Raw genomic sequence first — 19,520 nt, forward strand, 5'->3', positions numbered from 1 at the left:
AGTACTCATATAAACATTTCTACATTTCCTTTGCCCATCAATTGAAACGCTTGAAACTTGATGAAAAAACATCCAAAAAGGTTAACTAAAATCAATCAACAAAAATACATTCTTAGCCACATCGCGATATCAAATGTTCACAGACCAGTTGTCAATACTGTCACAGCAACAAAATTTTAAGCGTATCATATACCCAATCAGTACAACAAGCTGAAGCAGATTATAAATAACATTTAAGCAAATCATTAGCCGATTGAAAGAACAGCTTAATAGCAACAAAACGCAAAAAAACAACCACATAAAATTGCAACAGAATTGAACATATCCAAACATAGCAGTTATGTAAAGGCTGATAATACCACAAGATAAAATGGACCATCCATGACACAGAGTCAGCACAGGGGACTCTGCGTCAGATCACACAGCTAAGCACTCATCATTCGAACAAGTTCAAGAAAACTAGATAATATTATTATATTGGTGTAACACTACTTGTCCATCCTCACTCCTCATCCTCATCACCAGCATCCCCGCCACCGCTTGCCTTCTTCTGATTCTTTCTCTTCACCCTTCCTGCGGGGCCTCCACCGAATGGGCTTGACAGTGAAAAGTCAATGTGCTTCTCAGACTCCACCCTCACCATGAATGATGGGACGTTGACAATTTGCCTGCCAACCCTGCAAGGTTCCACAAACAAACATTGATATCTCCTTTAACATCATAGTTTAAAAATAATTTCAGCAAGATAATAGATTCAGGGGACAACTAACCATGCTAGTCTAATCTATACAAGATAGTAGATTCCAAAAATGGTATATCATGAGTTCTTTAATGTTACAGAAACAGCTTAAGATAAACACAGATATATACTTCAATAGTGTTATTCTAATCACTGCCTGAAATGACTACAGAAAATCATTATAAACCCAAGAAAACATTTAGGGACAGGCAAACGAAGCAATGAACTTAAAAACATAAACTAAAGTTATGTGCTATTTTGAGAAGTTAATCCATAGGCACAAGCATTTACAGAGTCAAACAGAGAACAAAGAAATCATGAAATGTTTCACAAGACATGCAAGTAATCACTGACAATTCATTTATTACAACATAGGCAGCATCATTAATACTCCATGCTCATATCAGGCGCTTCCATTGAAATGGAGGTTTTTAAATAAACAATACCAAGAGCAAGCGTACTACAAGCAGCCATGTAAGCGTACCTGATGTGACGCTGCTTGATCAAGACACGAGCATGGTGAATGGACTTGGCCATGCCAGCCTTGAAGACAAGTGTTTGAAGCCGCCTTGCGAGGAAGTTCTCAGCGGTGAGGGCAAGAACATAATCAAGCTTGTTCTGACCCTCAGCAAGCAGCCCATAGCGGTTCATGCGGCGAAGAAGTGCCTCACCCTCAAAGATACGACGGGGGTTCTTCTCGTCAAGGGTGAGCAAGTGCCTTGCAGCATTACGGATCCTGCTCAGTGCATACTGGACCCTCCAAAGCTCACGCTTGCACCTCAGCCCATACTCACCAACCAGCTTCAGTTCAGCATCAAGACGCTCCTTCTCATAAGGACGCCTTGGTTTCTTGAACGTCTTACCATCTGCATGAAGTCATTTACCATAATTTACCATAAACATAACTAGGGGTATTTAAGAAACGTTAAAAAGCATAAGCGCAAAAACTAGAAACTAAATGTACAGCTAGTGGCCAGATATCCTTTTTAACCACAATAAAAAGATAAAAGAGCATTAAGTAACCATTTGATCAAACAAGCTACAAAATGCAGGCAACATAGAATGCATAACTTTGACATGGAAATACCGACTGCAGCATGGACCATACTAAAGAATAGGTGACATGACCCGTATAATTTAATTATTTGTCAAACAAACACAACATAGTGCCAAAAACCTATAGATAATAGTCACATAAATTTCTGATGGGTTTACACAAACAAAATGTTCATCCATAACATGTTTATTTCGCATGGGCAAACGAGAGGATTAGGCTCGCTCATCCCAGAACAACGCTAGCCACCACTTATAATCACTTCACATGAGCCGGATTCCGACCAACGCCCTACAAAACCTCAGATCGACTGCCACCAAGAGCAGTGGACATGCTAAATCCACCGATCTCCATGTCGCGGCGTAAGAACCATTCACCTCGCCTCGCAACTACGGCACTGATGGGAACACAAACCGAGACAAAACATTGGTGCTCCCAACGAGAGCCTTCAATAGGCCCTGCCATGGTCAGGTAAGGCCGACTAGCCAAGAACTCGACGAACTAGGACTATGCGCATCCCATTCGGCACCAGATCATGGCGCCTCCGCAACGAAAATGAAAGGAAACGAAGCGCAACGAACAGAGGAGTGGTGGAGGGGATCATCGGCGCGAGCTTACAGTTGCGGTAGAAGTTGACGTGCACCATGGCTGGTGCTCCTTCCCTCACACCCTCGCCTTCGCCTGCGTTTGCTCCGCCGCCGCCGCTTCTGTGTGGGGTAGGAGTGGAGTGGCTGGGCTGGTGCTAGGTCGCGAGGGCAGCTTTTATATGCCACCCCAAAACCCTAGTGGGCCGAGCAAGTTACAGGGCACTATGGGCCGGGTCCAATCAACAGCGCAAGCCTGATTTAACAGCACAAATGGTCCCTACCCTAGTCGCACGTGAATCTCGATGCAAGGCTCGGTGTGGTTCCGTGTTGCTAGTATTTCCTGAGGCAATCACCGCTAAATAGGTGCTAAGTGTTTTTTTTATTGTAGACTATATTACTTATAAAGCGAAGTTTTAAATAGAGAATAAGATAAGGAGTGTCAGATATAAAGCACAATTCATAAAAAAATAATTCCAACAATACTCTATTTTGTAAATTTTTATTATAAAATATATGACACTTCATAAAGTGACTCAAATATACTACACCCACGCTAGTGCACTATATTTGTTTTCTACATTATTCTCAATATTTTCTTTCCAAATAATGTAATTCACTTCCAAAAATACATGATTTAGTGCTTAATTGTTGGAGCGCATTTTGTTTTTAGTATCCTAAACACTTTAAATGATGTAGTGTTTTAATTTTTAGGGTACTATGATGAGCCACCTTGTTGAAGATGCTCTAAGACTATCTCCAATAAGCTTACCTACATCCATAATCATATTTAAACTTCACTCCGCGAACAATGCAGTCTACAGTGCAGAACATTGCAAAATAGTGTTTATGAGTAAACTTTGAATGAACTGTTAGAGATGGTATAAGCAGTTCTAAAGATAAAAAACCTCCGATGAGAAAAAAGGGGAGCAGCTCGATGTTGTCGAACCTGTGTGCCCACAAAGGACTTGCTTAGCATGGTTACAACACCAATCTCTAGGCAATAATTTAGTGGAACCTGCCAAACATCCAAACTCCACCTTTTTTGAGCAGACTAACTTGATAGAGTTGATGTAACTAGTTCATTTGGATATGGAGTTTTTCAACTTCAAACCAATTCGGTGGTATTTACTCATCAATGCTATCAAATAAAAAATCATTTATATTTTCCCTTGTATCCTATCAATCGAATCGTGTTTTCTCTCAGCATCCTCTACTCGCTCTCGTGCTTCCGCCTTCGACCCTATTTGTTTGGGCTTTTTTCATCTTCTGGATATCAAAAGCTGTTGCGGACTGCCAAATGCCCTAGCTTTTCAGCCCGTTTCTATAAGAATCGTTTTGGTAAAAACGGTTCAAAATCAACATGACAACACAGAATCGATCGAGTCGTCACGATAGTAGTAATCCGTCGCTTTCTAGATCTCGAACCCTTTGGACTACTTCATCTTTATCCGCACGTAATCCCCATGATACCTAGATTCTTCCCACAACTAGGTTCTCTTCATAGCCAGATTCTCAGAAAAAGATGGTTAGAAAAAAAGCTAAACCAAACAGGCTCTTTGCCCTGTCGTCCGTGACCTTGAGCTCTCGGTCCACCATTGATCGTGCGCCCCCAGGCCCCATCACCCGTCCCCTTGCAAGCCTGAGCCACCATCGGCCATGCGCTCTCCCACGCACCAGTCGTGCGTAGTTGCACCGCCTGGGGCCACGCATGGTCGTGCCCCTAGCCCCGTTGCGTCGACTGTGCCATGTGTGCCGGCATCACTGGCCACGTGCGGTCGCGCCACTAACCCCGTTGAACTTGGCAAGAATGTCATATCACCTGTAAAAACTTCTTTTTAATTGCTAGCCTCCCATGCAACTCCAACTCTCCATCTGGAGTTGTGGAGTGAATCAAAAATCTATGGAGTTGGTGCCATATCAAACAGGACCCAAAGACATTGTGAGCACAAAATACATAAAAATTCTACAAAGATAAAGCCTCCTTTGGAACACAAGAATATGAAAACACAGGAACAAGAAAAGCACATGATTAGAGTTGGTTATGAATCATAATCCTATATGATTTGAGTACGCAGAAAAAATTCTTGCATGGCCTTTGGATGCTATGTATGAACTTGAATAGATAGATAAGAATCATAGGAAAGTTTACAAGAGGTTGGGCCGCTTGTTATTTTTCCTCCAAAACTTGTACGGAAGAAAGCAATCTATAGAAATTTCAAAGGAATTAATGGGATTGAATCTTGTGATCCAAAGGCTCACGTAGAAAATTTTCCTGTAGGATATGATTCCTTTAAAAATCCTTCATATTTCCCTTTTAACACCTCAAAATCAAATTTTTGGTCTAAAGGGTAAGAAAATTATAAAATTATTTTAAAGAAAATTTTAATTCTATTTTAAAGGCTCACGTAGAAAATTTTAACACTTCTTATAAAATTATTTTGAAAAGTTTTTTAATTCCACTTAAAATCAACATGAACATAGAATCGATCAAGTCGTCACAATAGTAGTAATCCGTCGCTTTCTAGATCTCGAACCCTTTGGACCACTTCATCTTCATAGTGGCCGTAAGCGTCCTTCAAAATCAAAATAATAAAATTGCAAAAAGGAAAAGAAATACTCTTTTACCATGTCCAACGTCCAGTGCAAAATGTTGATGGTGTTTTGTTCTTGTAACACCTCAAAATCCAATTTTGGGATTTATGAAAACTTCTCCAAATACCGAAATTAAAAAGTTTCTTTTAAATGGACTTAAAAATTTCTTTAAAATGATTTTCTTACACTTCTTATAAAACAAACATGGTTTTTTGGAGAAAAAAATATTTAATAAAAGTATACATATATGAATTTAGTTATTCTTTTGTCGAAACATATATATTTATAAGTACTCTCTAAAGTATTTTATACACTAGAAATAATCTTTTCTTAAAATATCTAGTTTGGGATGTATGAATTGCATATCTAAAAACATTTCCTTAACTAGGATAATTAATAATAGATTAAAAATGAACCTTGCACTCATGCCGAAGTATTGTCTGTGCATCTAAATCAAAGATAGATACTTACACTCAGGATTTAATCTGGAATTCAAAACTCTATTTGAATTTAGGAAATAATAGAAAACTGAAAATAAAATAGAAAAAAGGAAAAAAGAGTACCTCACTGCACACTTGGGCCTTCTCCTTGCCTCCTAGCCGACCCATCTCACCATTCGACCCAACTCCTGCCAGCCCGGAACTCGTCGCGGTGCTGACAAGCGGGCCCGCGGTGTCGGTCTCCGCGCGCTTGTATCTTCAACGCCTGCATCGTTGCTGTCACCACCATGTGGGACTGCCCTGTCAGGATTGTCATTCACCTCGAGTTTGTTACAAACAGAATTCGGTTAGCGCGATTCCGGAAGATCCTCCCACCGATCGATGCTCGGCCCGTCGGCCGGACTCTCCCTTGGGGAGTATAAAATTCGGGCTCTCGCGACCCCCATGACCATGACGCACGTTCGGCAAAGCCTGACACCATTAACAATGCAGTGTCGAATAGGGAGAGGAGACTGAGCTGGATGTTGGATCTTTTATGGGCTTGGCCCATTTATTCAATAAACTCTATGGTGTATAATGGTGGAGAATACCAATAGTACCATATTAGAAGTCCAAGGGTCGTTGGCTTGACTTATATGGTGGGAATTATTCCACTTAATTTGAGAAGTCAAGAAACGGACAAGGGAGTGCCACAAGCGCGCGCGCCGCCGCTGGCGCCAGCGGGCCGGGCTCGGGCGTGGCGTGGCGTGCCACACTCGCAAGCAGACTATCTTAACGAAGTCTACAATGGAAGCATAACTCGCAACATTAGACAGTGTTGGGGCTGAGGCCGAGTGCCTTCGTGATTTCCTATTGGATTTACCGGTAGTTGAAAAACCGATACCGGCTATTTCCATGAACTGTGACAACCAAACGGTGATTACAAAGGTTAACAGTTCTAGGAATAACATGAAGTCTACAAGGCATGTTAAGAGGAGATTGGAATCTGTCAGAAAGCTGAAAAACTCCGGAGTTATAACGGTGGATTATGTCCACACATCGAATAATCTGGCAGATCAATTCACTAAGGGTATGTCACGCAATGTGATAGAAAGTGCATCGAGAGAAATGGGTATGAGACCCATGTGAAATCTACTCTAGTGGTAACCTGCTCTATGTGATCGGAGATCCCGTGAAGTAGAGTGGAGAAACAAGCTAGGAGTAGGTTGTGAGGAAAGATCCCTTCCTTAACTCATTTCTGATGCACATCTTTCCTATCTGTAAGGCAGGATGGTATTTACACATTGTTTAGTTGTGAATAAGTGAAACTCTTATTCTAGATGGATGTTCAACTTAACAGTTTCCATCGAAACACTGGTATATCAAAGGATTGTGATTCTGATACTTCATCATTACAAACCCTAGAGTTTGGTGGGGATTGTTGGATCTTTTATGGGCTTGGCCCATTTATTCAATAAACTCTATGGTGTGTAATGGTGGAGAATACCAATAGTACCATATTGGAAGTCTAAGGGTCGTTGGCTTGACTTATATGGTGGGAATTATTCTACTTAATTTGAGAAGTAAAGAAACGGACAAGGGTGTGCCACACGCGCACGCTCGCTGCCGCCGGCCGGGCCGGGCTCGGGCGTGGCGTGGCGAGGCAGGCAGTGTAGCATCCCAAAAATTCAAATCATGAAATTTTCTCAAACTCGCTCTAAATTCAAAATGAATTTCAAACTTCATTCCAAAATGTTTGTTTGCGAGTTGATATCAGCAAATAACATATAGTGGTCTATATTCTCTCCAAAATCCTCCTCAAAATATCCTACAAATATTTCCCTAGTGAACGCCCTCAAATTCTTTCTAGAAATACTGCCAAGATATTTCCCTAGTGATCCCCTTCAAGTTCTTTCCAGAAATATTGCCTAGATATTCCACCGATATATCTCCAAGTATTTTCCTCTTGAGAAATACCTTCAGAATCATTTTTCAAGTCCCTACAAATATTTTCTTCATAACTTTCCTCATGCCCATACGTATACGTATGCCTCCGGTGTCATACGGTGAGCTCTACAAGCTAATTACACTCATATAAGACAAATCCATGCTAATCTCCCACTAATCCTCTCATCCTCCCACTAATCCTCTCATCCCTCCCCCTAATCCCCCCACCATGGCTATAAATAGAGGGGCAAGGGCCTCCTCTCATCCCACCCCAAGCCATTTCATGGCAACTCCCTCCCCCCCCACACGCCCACTCCCACTCCACCTCCCACACAAGCACCCACTAGCACAAGGATCGTTCGGTCGTTCTTCGGTCGTTCGTCCCCCCTGTTCTTAGTTTGTTCGTTCGTTCGTCCGATCATTCGTCCGATCGTTCATGGTTCGTTCGTCCGTTTGTTCGTCCAAATAATATTTTTCCTGCTGTTATGCTGCCGAAATTCCGATCGTTCGTTCGTTCGATCATTCGATCGTTCATCGTGCGTTCATAGTTCCTATTCATCGTTCATCGTCACTATTCACCGTTCATCGTTCGTTCATACGAACTATCCACCATCACTGTTCACTGTTACTATTCACCATTACTATTCATCGATCATCCGATCGCCCTAAATTTCAACTACTCATCCATCATGCTATCCAATCCACCTAAGACCAGCCAGACCCATATTCCAGTCATACGAACTCCGGTGACTGTGTTTTTTATTCCAGTAGGGAACTTCCCATCTGGTCACCCATCCCAGATTTCTCCAAGTTGAGCACGCTTAACTTTGGGATTCTTTCAAGCCAGACTTCCAAAAAGAAAGGCAAACCATGTTTGTATGGATACGTCTTCAATCCTATAAAACTTGGCTCAAGATACCACAGCCCACTCGGACCAGAATACCACAGCATTCCAGCTATTCGGGTCCCGCCTCACTGCTGTCTGATGTGACACAGTAGGTAGGAACATTTTCCACCAACATAAACCTCTGCCCAAGAAAAGCCCAAAAATAATTCCTCGCACCCCGCTCAAAAATACATTTGTATTTTTGATTTTCCAAATATCTCTAAATATTCAAATTCTAGAATATTCCTTTTCTTTTTCTCCCTATGATTATAAAATCCAAAACTCCTCCATCCAAACTCAGATTTCAGTCATTCTTGTTACTAAAATTCTTGTCAAACTATTCCCTATCCAACCATGTGATCCCTTAAGCATGGTTCATATTCCAGAAAACTCCCAAAATACTCTTGTCCCATATTCTGCCTATAACTCTCCTGTTCATATTAAGTCAGGCGATTCATTCGTCACTATTCTCACCAACAGTGAACTTCACTGTGCTACACCACATACACTCAGCTATAAATACACCCAGCTACCCTCTCCCACTCCACACACTCAACACCCTCAGCCAAGGCAAACACCCCACCCACTTAGTTACTCCGCTCTGCCGGCTACACACATAGTGTCGCTTCGTCTCCAGTCCACCCTCCTGGTAAGCACCTTCGCTCCACCACCAGCAGTATCTCAACACCACATGACACAGATTCTACTCAAGACTCTACCCATCTATATATCACTATTCTGACCACTATACTAAATATTTGTTGGTATACTTGTTGGTTTGTATGTTTGCTTGTTCATGTTGCATAGTTATCGGAGTGTTCGTGCCGTCTCGTGGAGGCCAGATCTGCAAGTCTACGCCAGGCAGTGGACAAGCCAGTTCTGCGAGCTCCTCTTCCCCCTTCGCCGGATAAGCACGACAAGCTCACTGGATCCCGTTGATGCATAAATTACCTATGTTTTTCAACCACAACCATCAGCCTGTTATTTTATGCATGATATGATTTTGAGACAAGTTATTATGGCCACCCAGCCGCTTGCCGCGATCAATCCCTGATATATTTGTTACAAATGATTTGAGGAAAGGTGTGAGTTTTCAAAAGAAAATGCTTTTCAAAATGTGTATGATGAAGGGTTTTCACCCTTATCACCTTTGAGTAGGGATGATCAGGGACTCCCTGGTTTAGGGGAGGGCCTAAGGTGATGGCTCAGCTGGTTTAGGTGTGAGCAGAAGGATTGTCCCCTCACATAAGGACTAGTTTGTCATCCTTCACTACCTGTACTCATGATAAGTACAACCACTCGAGACTGTGTGGGCAGTCACTCAATCTGAACTCGTACGGTCCAACCCCAGGGTTATGAAGGCTGGGGAGCACCGGGAGGATAAGGAGGGGGAATGTTGTGTCCGGTTTGGACATGGCGGTGGCCTGACTCCTTCCGGTATAACCGTTAAGGTTAGGACGTGCGAGGAAAGAAAGAGATTCGGCATTCGGGTCTCACGACGGTGAGATCGCAGAAACCGCACTAGTGGGTAAAGTGTACACCTCTACGCAGAGTTTGAAAACCTATTCGAATAGTCCGTGTCCATGGGAATGGACGAGTCTGGTATGGTATGGCAATTAATGTTTTGTTTTCAAAAAAGGGTGTGTTTGAGAAAAATGGTTTTTAAAAGGTCCGGCGGTTAAGCCGTGAGCTATGGTGGACGGGAAGTCCAGTAGCTGTTGTTGAAAATGAAAACTAGTGGGAAACTGCTGAGATACCTGGATGGTTTAGTCCAGGGGATTTTGTTCCATATTGAAAAACTTCCTGCTCCTTTGGGAGAGGATGCGCTTTGCAAAATACAAAATGTTTTACAAAACAACCCTGCATAAAATATTGTTGTTTCTGCAAAATATTCTGAGCTCCAGATATTCCATGCATTATATCTGATTTCCCCATTCCGCGGGTGAAGGTGGGCTGCTGAGTACATTTGTACTCACCCTTGCTTATTTGTTGTTTTTCAGAAAAAGGAGATCGGGTAAGAGTTACGACTGTTCCCAACCTTGCATGTGGCTGTTGGACCGCAGATTTGCTTCGCTGCGTATATCGGGCTGCTTCAGCCCCACTCTGATGATATGTCCCGAGTTGTGGACCAACTCTTAAAGTTGATCGCCACCTTTATAGGTTTGTCTCATTTAAGCAGATCTATAATCATCTGATGTATAAATGTGTTTACTAGCCTCCTGGGCTAGTAATTGTATCACATTTGAGTCCCAGAGGATTGGGGCGCTTCAGGTGGTATCAGAGCTGTTAGGTTGGCCGCAGGACGTAACCCTTAGCCCGATCCAAAAGTTTTTGAGTCAAAACTATTATCTTATAAAAATCTTGCTCTCATCCCTTCATTTTAAAAATGTTTTCCCCCTTTCCTTCTCTCAGAAGTCAAATGGAGGTCCGTTGCCAAACCAGCTTTTGCTAGAATGAAGATGGTTTCCCCAAGTTGCTGAAAGCATGCACAGTTCGCCTCGGAATCAGGAGCCAGCCAGAGTATGATAGTCGTGAATTCGTCGAGCATGGCACAGAGAAATGTGTCGTGACTGTATACATTGGATCCAGTCCGCACCATGTGGAATGGAGTGTCACTGCTTATGGGCACAGATTGAAAGACACCTACCAAGTCGTCGCTCGTAAGGCATTGAGGGCCCTGTGTCAGATCTATGAAGAAGAAGTGGCCGATACACCGCTCAGATTCTTTCCGCCCTTTCAGAGAAACCGTCCAGTTTGGATGGCCAAGATGCGTGCATTGGAAGAGCAGCAGCTGCTTGAGGACGACCCCTCAGTCGTGTACCTCACTGCATACCTGCTCACCCTGGATGCACAGTATGATTTCTTGGCTCGGCACCACCGTCAGATGATTGCCCGAGCAGAAGATGCAGAGAAGCGCAACCGTCAGCTCCATGTGGATCTCACCACAGCTCAATCTCGTGTAGCTGCCTTGGAAAGTCGTGAAGTCATTGCTGTTGAAGCCCTGAAGCAAGCCAAGGATGAGCACGTCCAGAAGTTGATGGAGGCCTACTTGGTAACCCATAACCAATGTAGAGCCCTGCGGATCCAAGAGCCCGCTTCATCCAACCCTGTTCAACCCATCAGAGCTGAAGACCCCCAGATTCTTGAAGGTCACCCGGTCTCTATCAGAGGAGAGAAGAAGGCTTGGGAACTCCCGGAAGGAGCCATAGTCTTGGAAGGAATTCCAGTCTTCCCTCAGGCTATGAATAAGCAAGAGCACCCCGAGTCCTCCCAAGATCCCCCGCCGGAGTTGTTTGAGCCCCTCACCATGAAGAAGATTCCAGCACCTTCCCGTGAGATCAAAGAAGAAGTTGCAAGCACCCCACCAGCACCGCTGCCCTCTGAGGAGCTACAAGAGCCAGTCCAGCTTGAAGAAGAGTTCGACCCCGTCTTGCCATATCAGTCGCCGCCAGAAGAAGTCATCAACATCAGCTCCCACTTGACCCATTCAGGAGATGTCTCAGATTGAAGTTGTGTGCCAGCCTTGCCAGAAGAGAAGCTGCCTGGTCTAAAGTTAGTTATGACCGGTCCTCTTCATGCATTGGGTAGTGAAGTTTTTCTTCACTTTGGCTAGAACCCTGCATGTTTGAGAGGTAATCATGTAGACTCGTGTTTTGCAAAACTCTAATTGTGTGGGCCCCTAGGGCATTTCAAAATGAATTTCGCTTGATGTTTTCTCCCCTTTTGAGTGCATATGTGATGCTTAAACGTTAGTGCTCATAAGTCCTGGTTAGCATAGTTCTCATTTCAGGAGTCGAGCAATAGTAGTTATGCTTAGCCCCCGAATATGAGTAGTCTGTGCTTTGGAAAAACTCTATTCTTCCCTTATTCAAAACAATTGATTTGTTTGTGCTTATCATTGCTGAGCTTGTGTGTTTTCTTTCTTTTTAAGAAAGGTTTTCTCTAAAAACATAGATCACAAATTAGAGCTAATCCTTACCTTATGCTTCCATTCTCATCTTAACCCATCTCAAGAGAAAAGCACCTTACCCAAGAAGATACCGGGAAGCTTACCCTTGAAGCCTGGAATAAGCTACAGAAGAAACTAGTCCAGCCGCTCAGTCAAAAGGACCGACCGTGAGAATGAAAGCACTGCCCCTGAGTCAAAGTAAACAGGAAAAGAGGACAAAAGGAGTTATTACCATATAGAGAGGCAAAGATTCTTGGAACCAGAGACCACAAACATCAGGGTCATTGACCCCACCACTCACTCGTGCCCCCCCGCACGCGTGCCCTGCCTCCATGCGCACCACCACTGCCCCACTTCCCCTTTGCAGCGCACCCACCACCGCCATTACCGCCAACAACACCATCCCCCCTCCATCGCACTTGTTGCCTCGTGTCACCTGCTCCATCACCACCACTCCACACCCTTGCATACCGCTCGCCTATAAAATCCCCCACCAGCTCTCTCAGTTCCTATTCCGCCGAAAGCAAAACACTCCCAATAAAATACCCTCTACCAAATTGCAAGCAACTTCATTTTCCACTCCCTCGCCCCTAAGATCACAATGCTTGGTGATTCTTGGGTTGAAGACTGTTGCACATGGTTCATAGTCTTCGGTTTCCTCCTCTGTATGATGGTAATACTCTTTGATAGAATCCTCCAGTGGGAAGAGCAAAGAGAAAGAAAGGGTCAGTGAAAAGAAGATAGTGAAGATAAGATAAGAAGAAGGTTCTCCCAGAATCAACCCTGTGTCAGTCATTTCTCCGCAGCCTGCTCAAGCAGCAACAGTAGAAGAAGGCCCCGTAACACCCTTGTTATGAGGTACTTCAAGGAGTTCAAATCCCCAAGATTCAAGAGATCTACCCTCATTCTTTTTAAGTGGGGTAGTGTTCCAGTAAGGTTCCTACTATGGAGAAAAAGAAGAAGGCCTGTAGCAAGCCTGTGGAGGACCTGATCATCCAAGCATGTAAGTTTCTGTATGAGAAGTGGTCACCCAAGTTCCGTTGATGAAGCACCAGAAGACTAATCAAGGAAGGAATCCATGTGGGAGTTCGCAAGAGAAAGGTTTGCGTGTTGGCATCGATGCTTCCTCAATAAGCTAGCTGCCAAGTGAAACCTAGAAGCCTAAAGATGATTCTTTGAGTAGCCAGAATCAGCGTTTGCAATCAGCAACCAGATGCCCCTCAAAGGCCAGATTTTGTTGAAACTCTATCTCATCGAAGAGTCTGCAAAGTGAAGATATGTAGCTGAAGTAAAGCTATACCCATAACCCTTCTAAGCCAAATCTCGAGGACGAGATTCCTTTTAAGTGGGGTAGATTTGTAGCATCCCAAAAATTCAAATCATGAAATTTTCTCAAACTCGCTCTAAATTCAAAATGAATTTCAAACTTCATTTCAAAATGTTTGTTTGTGAGTTGATATCAGCAAATAACATATAATGGTCTATATTCTCTCCAAAATCCTCCTCAAAATATCCTACAAATATTTCCCCAGTGAACGCCCTCAAATTCTTTCTAGAAATACTGCCCAGATATTTCCCTAGTGATCCCCTTCAAGTTCTTTCCAGAAATATTGCCTAGATATTCCACCGATATATCTCCAAGTATTTTCCTCTTGAGAAATACCTTCAGAATCATTTTTCAAGTCCCTACAAATATTTTCTTCATAACTTTCCTCATGCCCATACGTAAACGTATGCCTCCGGTGTCATACGGTGAGCTCTACAAGCTAATTACACTCATATAAGACAAATCCATGCTAATCTCCCACTAATCCTCTCATCGTCCCACTAATCCTCTCATCCCTCCCCCTAACCCCCCCACCATGGCTATAAATAGAGGGGCAAGGGCCTCCTCTCATCCCACCCCAAGCCATTTCATGGCAACTCCCTCCACCCCCCACACGCCCACTCCCACTCCACCTCCCACACATGCACCCACTAGCACAAGGATCGTTCGGTCGTTCTTCGATCGTTCGTCCCCCTGTTCTTAGTTTGTTCGTTCGTTCGTCCGATCGTCCGATCGTTCGTCCGATCGTTCATGGTTCGTTCGTTCGTCCAAATAATATTTTTCCTGCCATTATGCTGCCGAAATTCCGATCGTTCGTTCGTTCGATCATTCGATCATTCATCGTGCGTTCATAGTTCCTATTCATCGTTCATCTTTCGTTCATCGTCACTATTCACCGTTCATCGTTCGCTCATACGAACTATTCACCATCACTATTCACTGTTACTATTCACCGTTACTATTCATCGTTACTATTCATCGATCATCCGATCACCCTAAATTTCAACTACTCATCCATCATGCTGTCCAATCCACCTAAGACCAGCCAGACCCATATTCCAGTCATACGAACTCCGGTGACTGTGATTTTTATTCCAGTAGGGAACTTCCCATCTGGTCACCCATCCCAGATTTCTCCAAGTTGAGCATGCTTAACTTTGGGATTCTTTCAAGCCAGACTTCCAAAAAGAAAGGCAAACCATGTTTGTATGGATACGTCTTCAATCCTATAAAACTTGGCTCAAGATACCACAGCCCACTCGGACCAGAATACCACAACATTCCAGCTATTCGGGTCCCGCCTCACTGCTGTCTGATGTGACACAGTAGGTAGGAACATTTTCCACCAACATAAACCTCTACCCAAGAAAAGCCCAAAAATAATTCCTCGCACCCCGCTCAAAAATACATTTGTATTTTTGATTTTCCAAATATCTCTAAATATTCAAATTCTAGAATATTCCAAGAATATTCCTTTTCTTTTTCTCCCTATGATTATAAAATCCAAAACTCCTCCATCCAAACTCAGATTTCAGTCATTCTTGTTTCTAAAATTATTGTTAAACTATTCCCTATCCAACCATGTGATCCCTTAAGCATGGTTCATATTCTAGAAAACTCCCAAAATACTCTTGTCCCATATTCTGCCTATAACTCTCCTGTTCATATTAAGTCAGACGATTCATTCGTCACTATTCTCACCAACAGTGAACTTCACTGTGCTACACCACATACACTCAGCTATAAATACACCCAGCTACCCTCTCCCACTCCACACACTCAACACCCTCAGCCAAGGCAAACACCCCACCCACTCAGTTACTCCGCTCTGCCGGCTACACGCATAGTGTCGCTTCGTCTCCAGTCCACCCTCCTGGTAAGCACCTTCGCTCCACCACCAGCAGTATCTCAACACCACATGACACAGATTCTACTCAAGACTCTACCCATCCATATATCACTATTCTGATCACTATACTAAATATTTATTGGTATACTTGTTGGTTTGTATGTTTGCTTGTTCATGTTGCATAGTTATCGGAGCGTTCGTGCCGTCTCGTGGAGGCCAGATCTGCAAGTCTACGCCAGGCAGTGGAGCTAGAAGCCAGTTCCGCGAGCTCCTATTCCCCCTTCGCCGGATAAGCACGACAAGCTCACTGGATCCCGTTGATGCATAAATTACCTATGTTTTTCAACCACAACCCTCAGCCTGTTATTTTATGCATGATATGATTTTGAGACAAGTTATTATGGCCACCCAACCGCTTGCCGCGATCAATCCCTGATATATTTGTTACAAATGATTTGAGGAAAGGTGTGAGTTTTCAAAAGAAAATGCTTTTCAAAATGTGTATGATGAAGGGTTTTCACCCTTATCACCTTTGAGTAGGGATGATCAGGGACTCCCTGGTTTAGGGGAGGGCCTAAGGTGATGGCTCAGCTGGTTTAGGTGTGAGCAGAAGGATTGTCCCCTCACATAAGGACCGGTTTGTCATCCTTCACTACCTATACTCATGATAAGTACAACCACTCGAGACTGTGTGGGCAGTCACTCAATCTGAACTCGTACGGTCCAACCCCAGGGTTATGAAGGCTGGGGAGCACCGGGAGGATAAGGAGGGGGGATGTTGTGTCCGGTTTGGACATGGCGGTTCCCTGACTCCTTCCGGTATAATCGTTAAGGTTAGGACGTGCGAGGAAAGAAAGAGATTCGACATTCGGGTCTCACGACGGTGAGATCGCAGAAACCAGACTAGTGGGTAAAGTGTACACCTCTGCGCAGAGTTTGAAAACCTATTCGAATAGTCCGTGTCCATAGGAATGGACGAGTCTGGTATGGTATGGCAATTAATGTTTTGTTTTCAAAAATGGGTGCGTTTGAGAAAAATGGTTTTTAAAAGGTCCGGCGGTTGAGCCGTGAGCTATGGTGGACGGGAAGTCCAGTAGCTGTTGTTGAAAATGAAAACCAGTGGGAAACTGCTGAGATACCTGGATGGTTTAGTCTAGGGGATTTTGTTCCATATTGAAAAACTTCCTGCTCCTTTGGGAGAGGATGCGCTTTGCAAAATACAAAATGTTTTATAAAACAACCCTGCATAAAATATTGTTGTTTCTTGAAAATATCCTGAGCTCCAGATATTCCATGCATTATATCTGATTTCCCCATTCCGCGGGTGAAGGTGGGCTGCTGAGTACGTTTGTACTCACCCTTGCTTATTTGTTGTTTTTCAGAAAAAGGAGATCGGGTAAGAGTTACGACTGTTCCCAACCTTGCCTGTGGCTGTTGGACCGCTGATTTGCTTCGCTGCGTATATCGGGCTGCTTCAGCCCCACTCTGATGATATGTCCCGAGTTGTGGACCAACTCTTAAAGTTGATCGCCACCTTTATAGGTTTGTCTCGTTTAAGCAGATCTATAATCATCTGATGTATAAATGTGTTTACTAGCCTCCTGGGACTAGTAATTGTATCACATTTGAGTCCCAGAGGATTGGGGCGCTTCAGGTGGTATCAGAGATGTTAGGTTGGCCGCAGGACGTAACCCTTAGCCTGATCCAAAAGTTTTTGAGTCAAAACTATTTTCTTATAAAAATCTTGCTCTCATCCCTTCATTTTAAAAATGTTTTCCCCCTTTCCTTCTCTCAGAAGTCAGATGGAGGTCCGTTGCCAAACCAGCTTTTGCCAGAATGAAGATGGTTTCCCCAAGTTGCTGAAAGCATGCACAGTTCGCCTCGGAATCAGGAGCCAGCCAGAGTATGATGGTCGTGAATTCGTCGAGCATGGCACAGAGAAATGTGTCGTGACTGTATACATTGGATCCAGTCTGCACCATGTGGAATGGAGTGTCACTGCTGCTGGGCATAGATTCAAAGACACCTACTAAGTCGTCGCTCGTAAGGTGAAAGGGAATTAGGCTTACACCTAGTTCCTAAATAATTTTGGTGGTTGAATTGCCCAACACAAATAATTGGACTAACTAGTTTGCTCTAGTGTATAAGTTTTACAGGTGTAAAAGGTTCACACTCAGCCAATAAAATGACCAAGTATTGGATTCAACAAAGGAGAAAAGGCACCTCTGGTCTGGGGCACCGGACTGTCCGGTGTACACCGGACAGTGTCCGGTGCACCACCGGACAGTGTCCGGTGCACCAGAGGACTCCAACTCGAACTCACCACCTTCGGAAATTTCCAGAGGCACTCCGCTATAATTCATCGGACTGTCCGGTGTACACCGGACAGTGTCCGGTGCTCCAAGGAAGAGCGGCCTCAGGAACTCGCCTGCCTCGGGAAATCTGAACGGCTGCTCCGCTATAATTCACCGGACATGTCCGGTGTACACCGGCTGTCCGGTGCATCTGCGGAGCAACGGCTCTTCGCGCCAACGGTCACCTGCAGGCGCATTTAATGCGCGCCAGAAGCGCGCAGAAGTCAGGCACGCGCGCGCTGGCACACTGGACATTAAAAAGTACATGTCCGGTGTGCACCGGACATCCAGGCGGGCCCAGAAGACAGAGCTCCAACGGTCGAATCCCAACGGCATTTGGTGACGTGGCTGGCGCACCGGACATGTCCGGTGTACACCGGACTGTCCGGTGCACCATACGACAGACAGCCTCCACCAACGGTCATGTTTGGTGGTTGGGGCTATAAATACCCCAACCACCCCACCATTCATTGGATCCAAGTTTTCCAGCTTCCAACCACTATACAAGAGCTAGCATTCATTGCAAAGCACACCAAAGAGATCAAATCCTCTCCCAACTCCACACAAAGCTTTAGTGACTAGAGAGAGTGATTTGTAGTGTTCATTTGAGCTCTTGCGCTTGGATCGCTTCTTTTCTTTCGCATTCTTTCTTGTGATCAAACACTCACTTGTAATTGAGGCAAGAGACACCAATTGTGTGGTGGTCCTTGCGGGAAGTTTGATTCCCAAGTGATTTGAGAAGAGAAGCTCACTCGGTCCAAGGGATCGTTTGAGAGAGGGAAGGGTTGAAAGAGACCCGGCCTTTGTGGCCTCCTCAACGGGGAGTAGGTTTGCGAGAACCGAACCTCGGTAAAACAAATCCGCGTGTCGCACTCTTCATTCGCTTGCGATTTGTTTTTCACCCTCTCTCGCGGACTCATTTATATTTCTAACGCTAACCCGGCTTGTAGTTGTGTTTATATTTGTAAATTTCAGTTTCGCCCTATTCACCCCCCCTCTAGGCGACTATCAATTGGTATCAAAGCCCGGTGCTTCATTAGAGCCTAACCGCTCGAAGTGATGTCGGGAGATCACGCCAAGAAGGAGATGGAGACCGGCGAAAAGCCCACTACAAGCCACGGGAGCACTTCATCGGAAGAGTCCCGCACCAAGAGGAAGGAGAAGAAAGACTCCTCCAAAGGAAAGGAGAATAAGAAGGACTCCTCCAAAGGGAAGGAGAAGAAATCTTCTTCACACAAAGAGAAGAAGGAGAAGTCTTCCTCCCACAAGCCGCAACGGAGTGGGGACAAGAAAAAGAGGATGAGGAAAGTGGTCTACTACGAGACCGATTCTTCATCAACCTCCACCTCCGGCTCCGACGCGACATCCGTCACTTCTAAGCGCCAAGAGCGCAAGAAGTATAGTAAGATCCCCCTACGCTACCCTCGCATTTCTAAACATACACCTTTACTTTCTGTCCCATTAGGCAAACCACCAACTTTTGATGGTGAAGATTATGCTAGGTGGAGTGATTTAATGCGATTTCATCTAACCTCACTCCACAAAAGTATATGGGATGTTGTTGAGTTTGGTGCACAGGTACCATCCGTAGGGGATGAAGACTATGATGAGGATGAGGTGGCCCAAATCGAGCACTTCAACTCTCAAGCAACAACAATACTCCTCGCCTCTTTAAGTAGAGAGGAGTATAACAAAGTGCAAGGGTTGAAGAGCGCCAAGGAGGTTTGGGATGTGCTCAAAACCGCGCACGAGGGAGATGAGCTTACAAAGATCACCAAGCGGGAAACGATCGAGGGGGAGCTCGGTCGCTTCCGGCT

The 19,520-nt window shown here is 44.4% G+C and overlaps 1 protein-coding gene across 1 annotated transcript; it reads right to left on the reverse strand.

Moving 5' to 3' along the window:
* Nucleotides 1–300: 300 nt before the first annotated feature.
* Nucleotides 301–2,503, reverse strand: LOC100282862 (40S ribosomal protein S9). Its single transcript, NM_001291601.2, has 3 exons — nucleotides 2,412–2,503; nucleotides 1,224–1,605; nucleotides 301–677 (listed from the first exon to the last, which is right to left on the reverse strand). The coding sequence occupies exons 1-3, from the start codon at nucleotides 2,437–2,439 to the stop codon at nucleotides 503–505; spliced, it is 585 nt and encodes a 194-aa protein (NP_001278530.1). The 5' UTR covers nucleotides 2,440–2,503; the 3' UTR covers nucleotides 301–502.
* Nucleotides 2,504–19,520: the final 17,017 nt, after the last annotated feature.

Source organism: Zea mays, chromosome 3 (genome assembly GCF_902167145.1).
Source record: "Zea mays cultivar B73 chromosome 3, Zm-B73-REFERENCE-NAM-5.0, whole genome shotgun sequence".
Lineage (NCBI taxonomy): Eukaryota > Viridiplantae > Streptophyta > Magnoliopsida > Poales > Poaceae > Zea > Zea mays.

Coding starts and splice junctions, on each gene's coding strand:
- LOC100282862 (NM_001291601.2), bottom strand. CDS start 2,439: ATGGTGCACGTCAACTTCTACCGCAACT. Junction 1,606..2,411: donor CGTCAACTTCTACCGCAACT/GTAAGCTCGCGC, acceptor GACTTCATGCAG/ATGGTAAGACGTTCAAGAAA. Junction 678..1,223: donor ATCAAGCAGCGTCACATCAG/GTACGCTTACAT, acceptor GGAACCTTGCAG/GGTTGGCAGGCAAATTGTCA.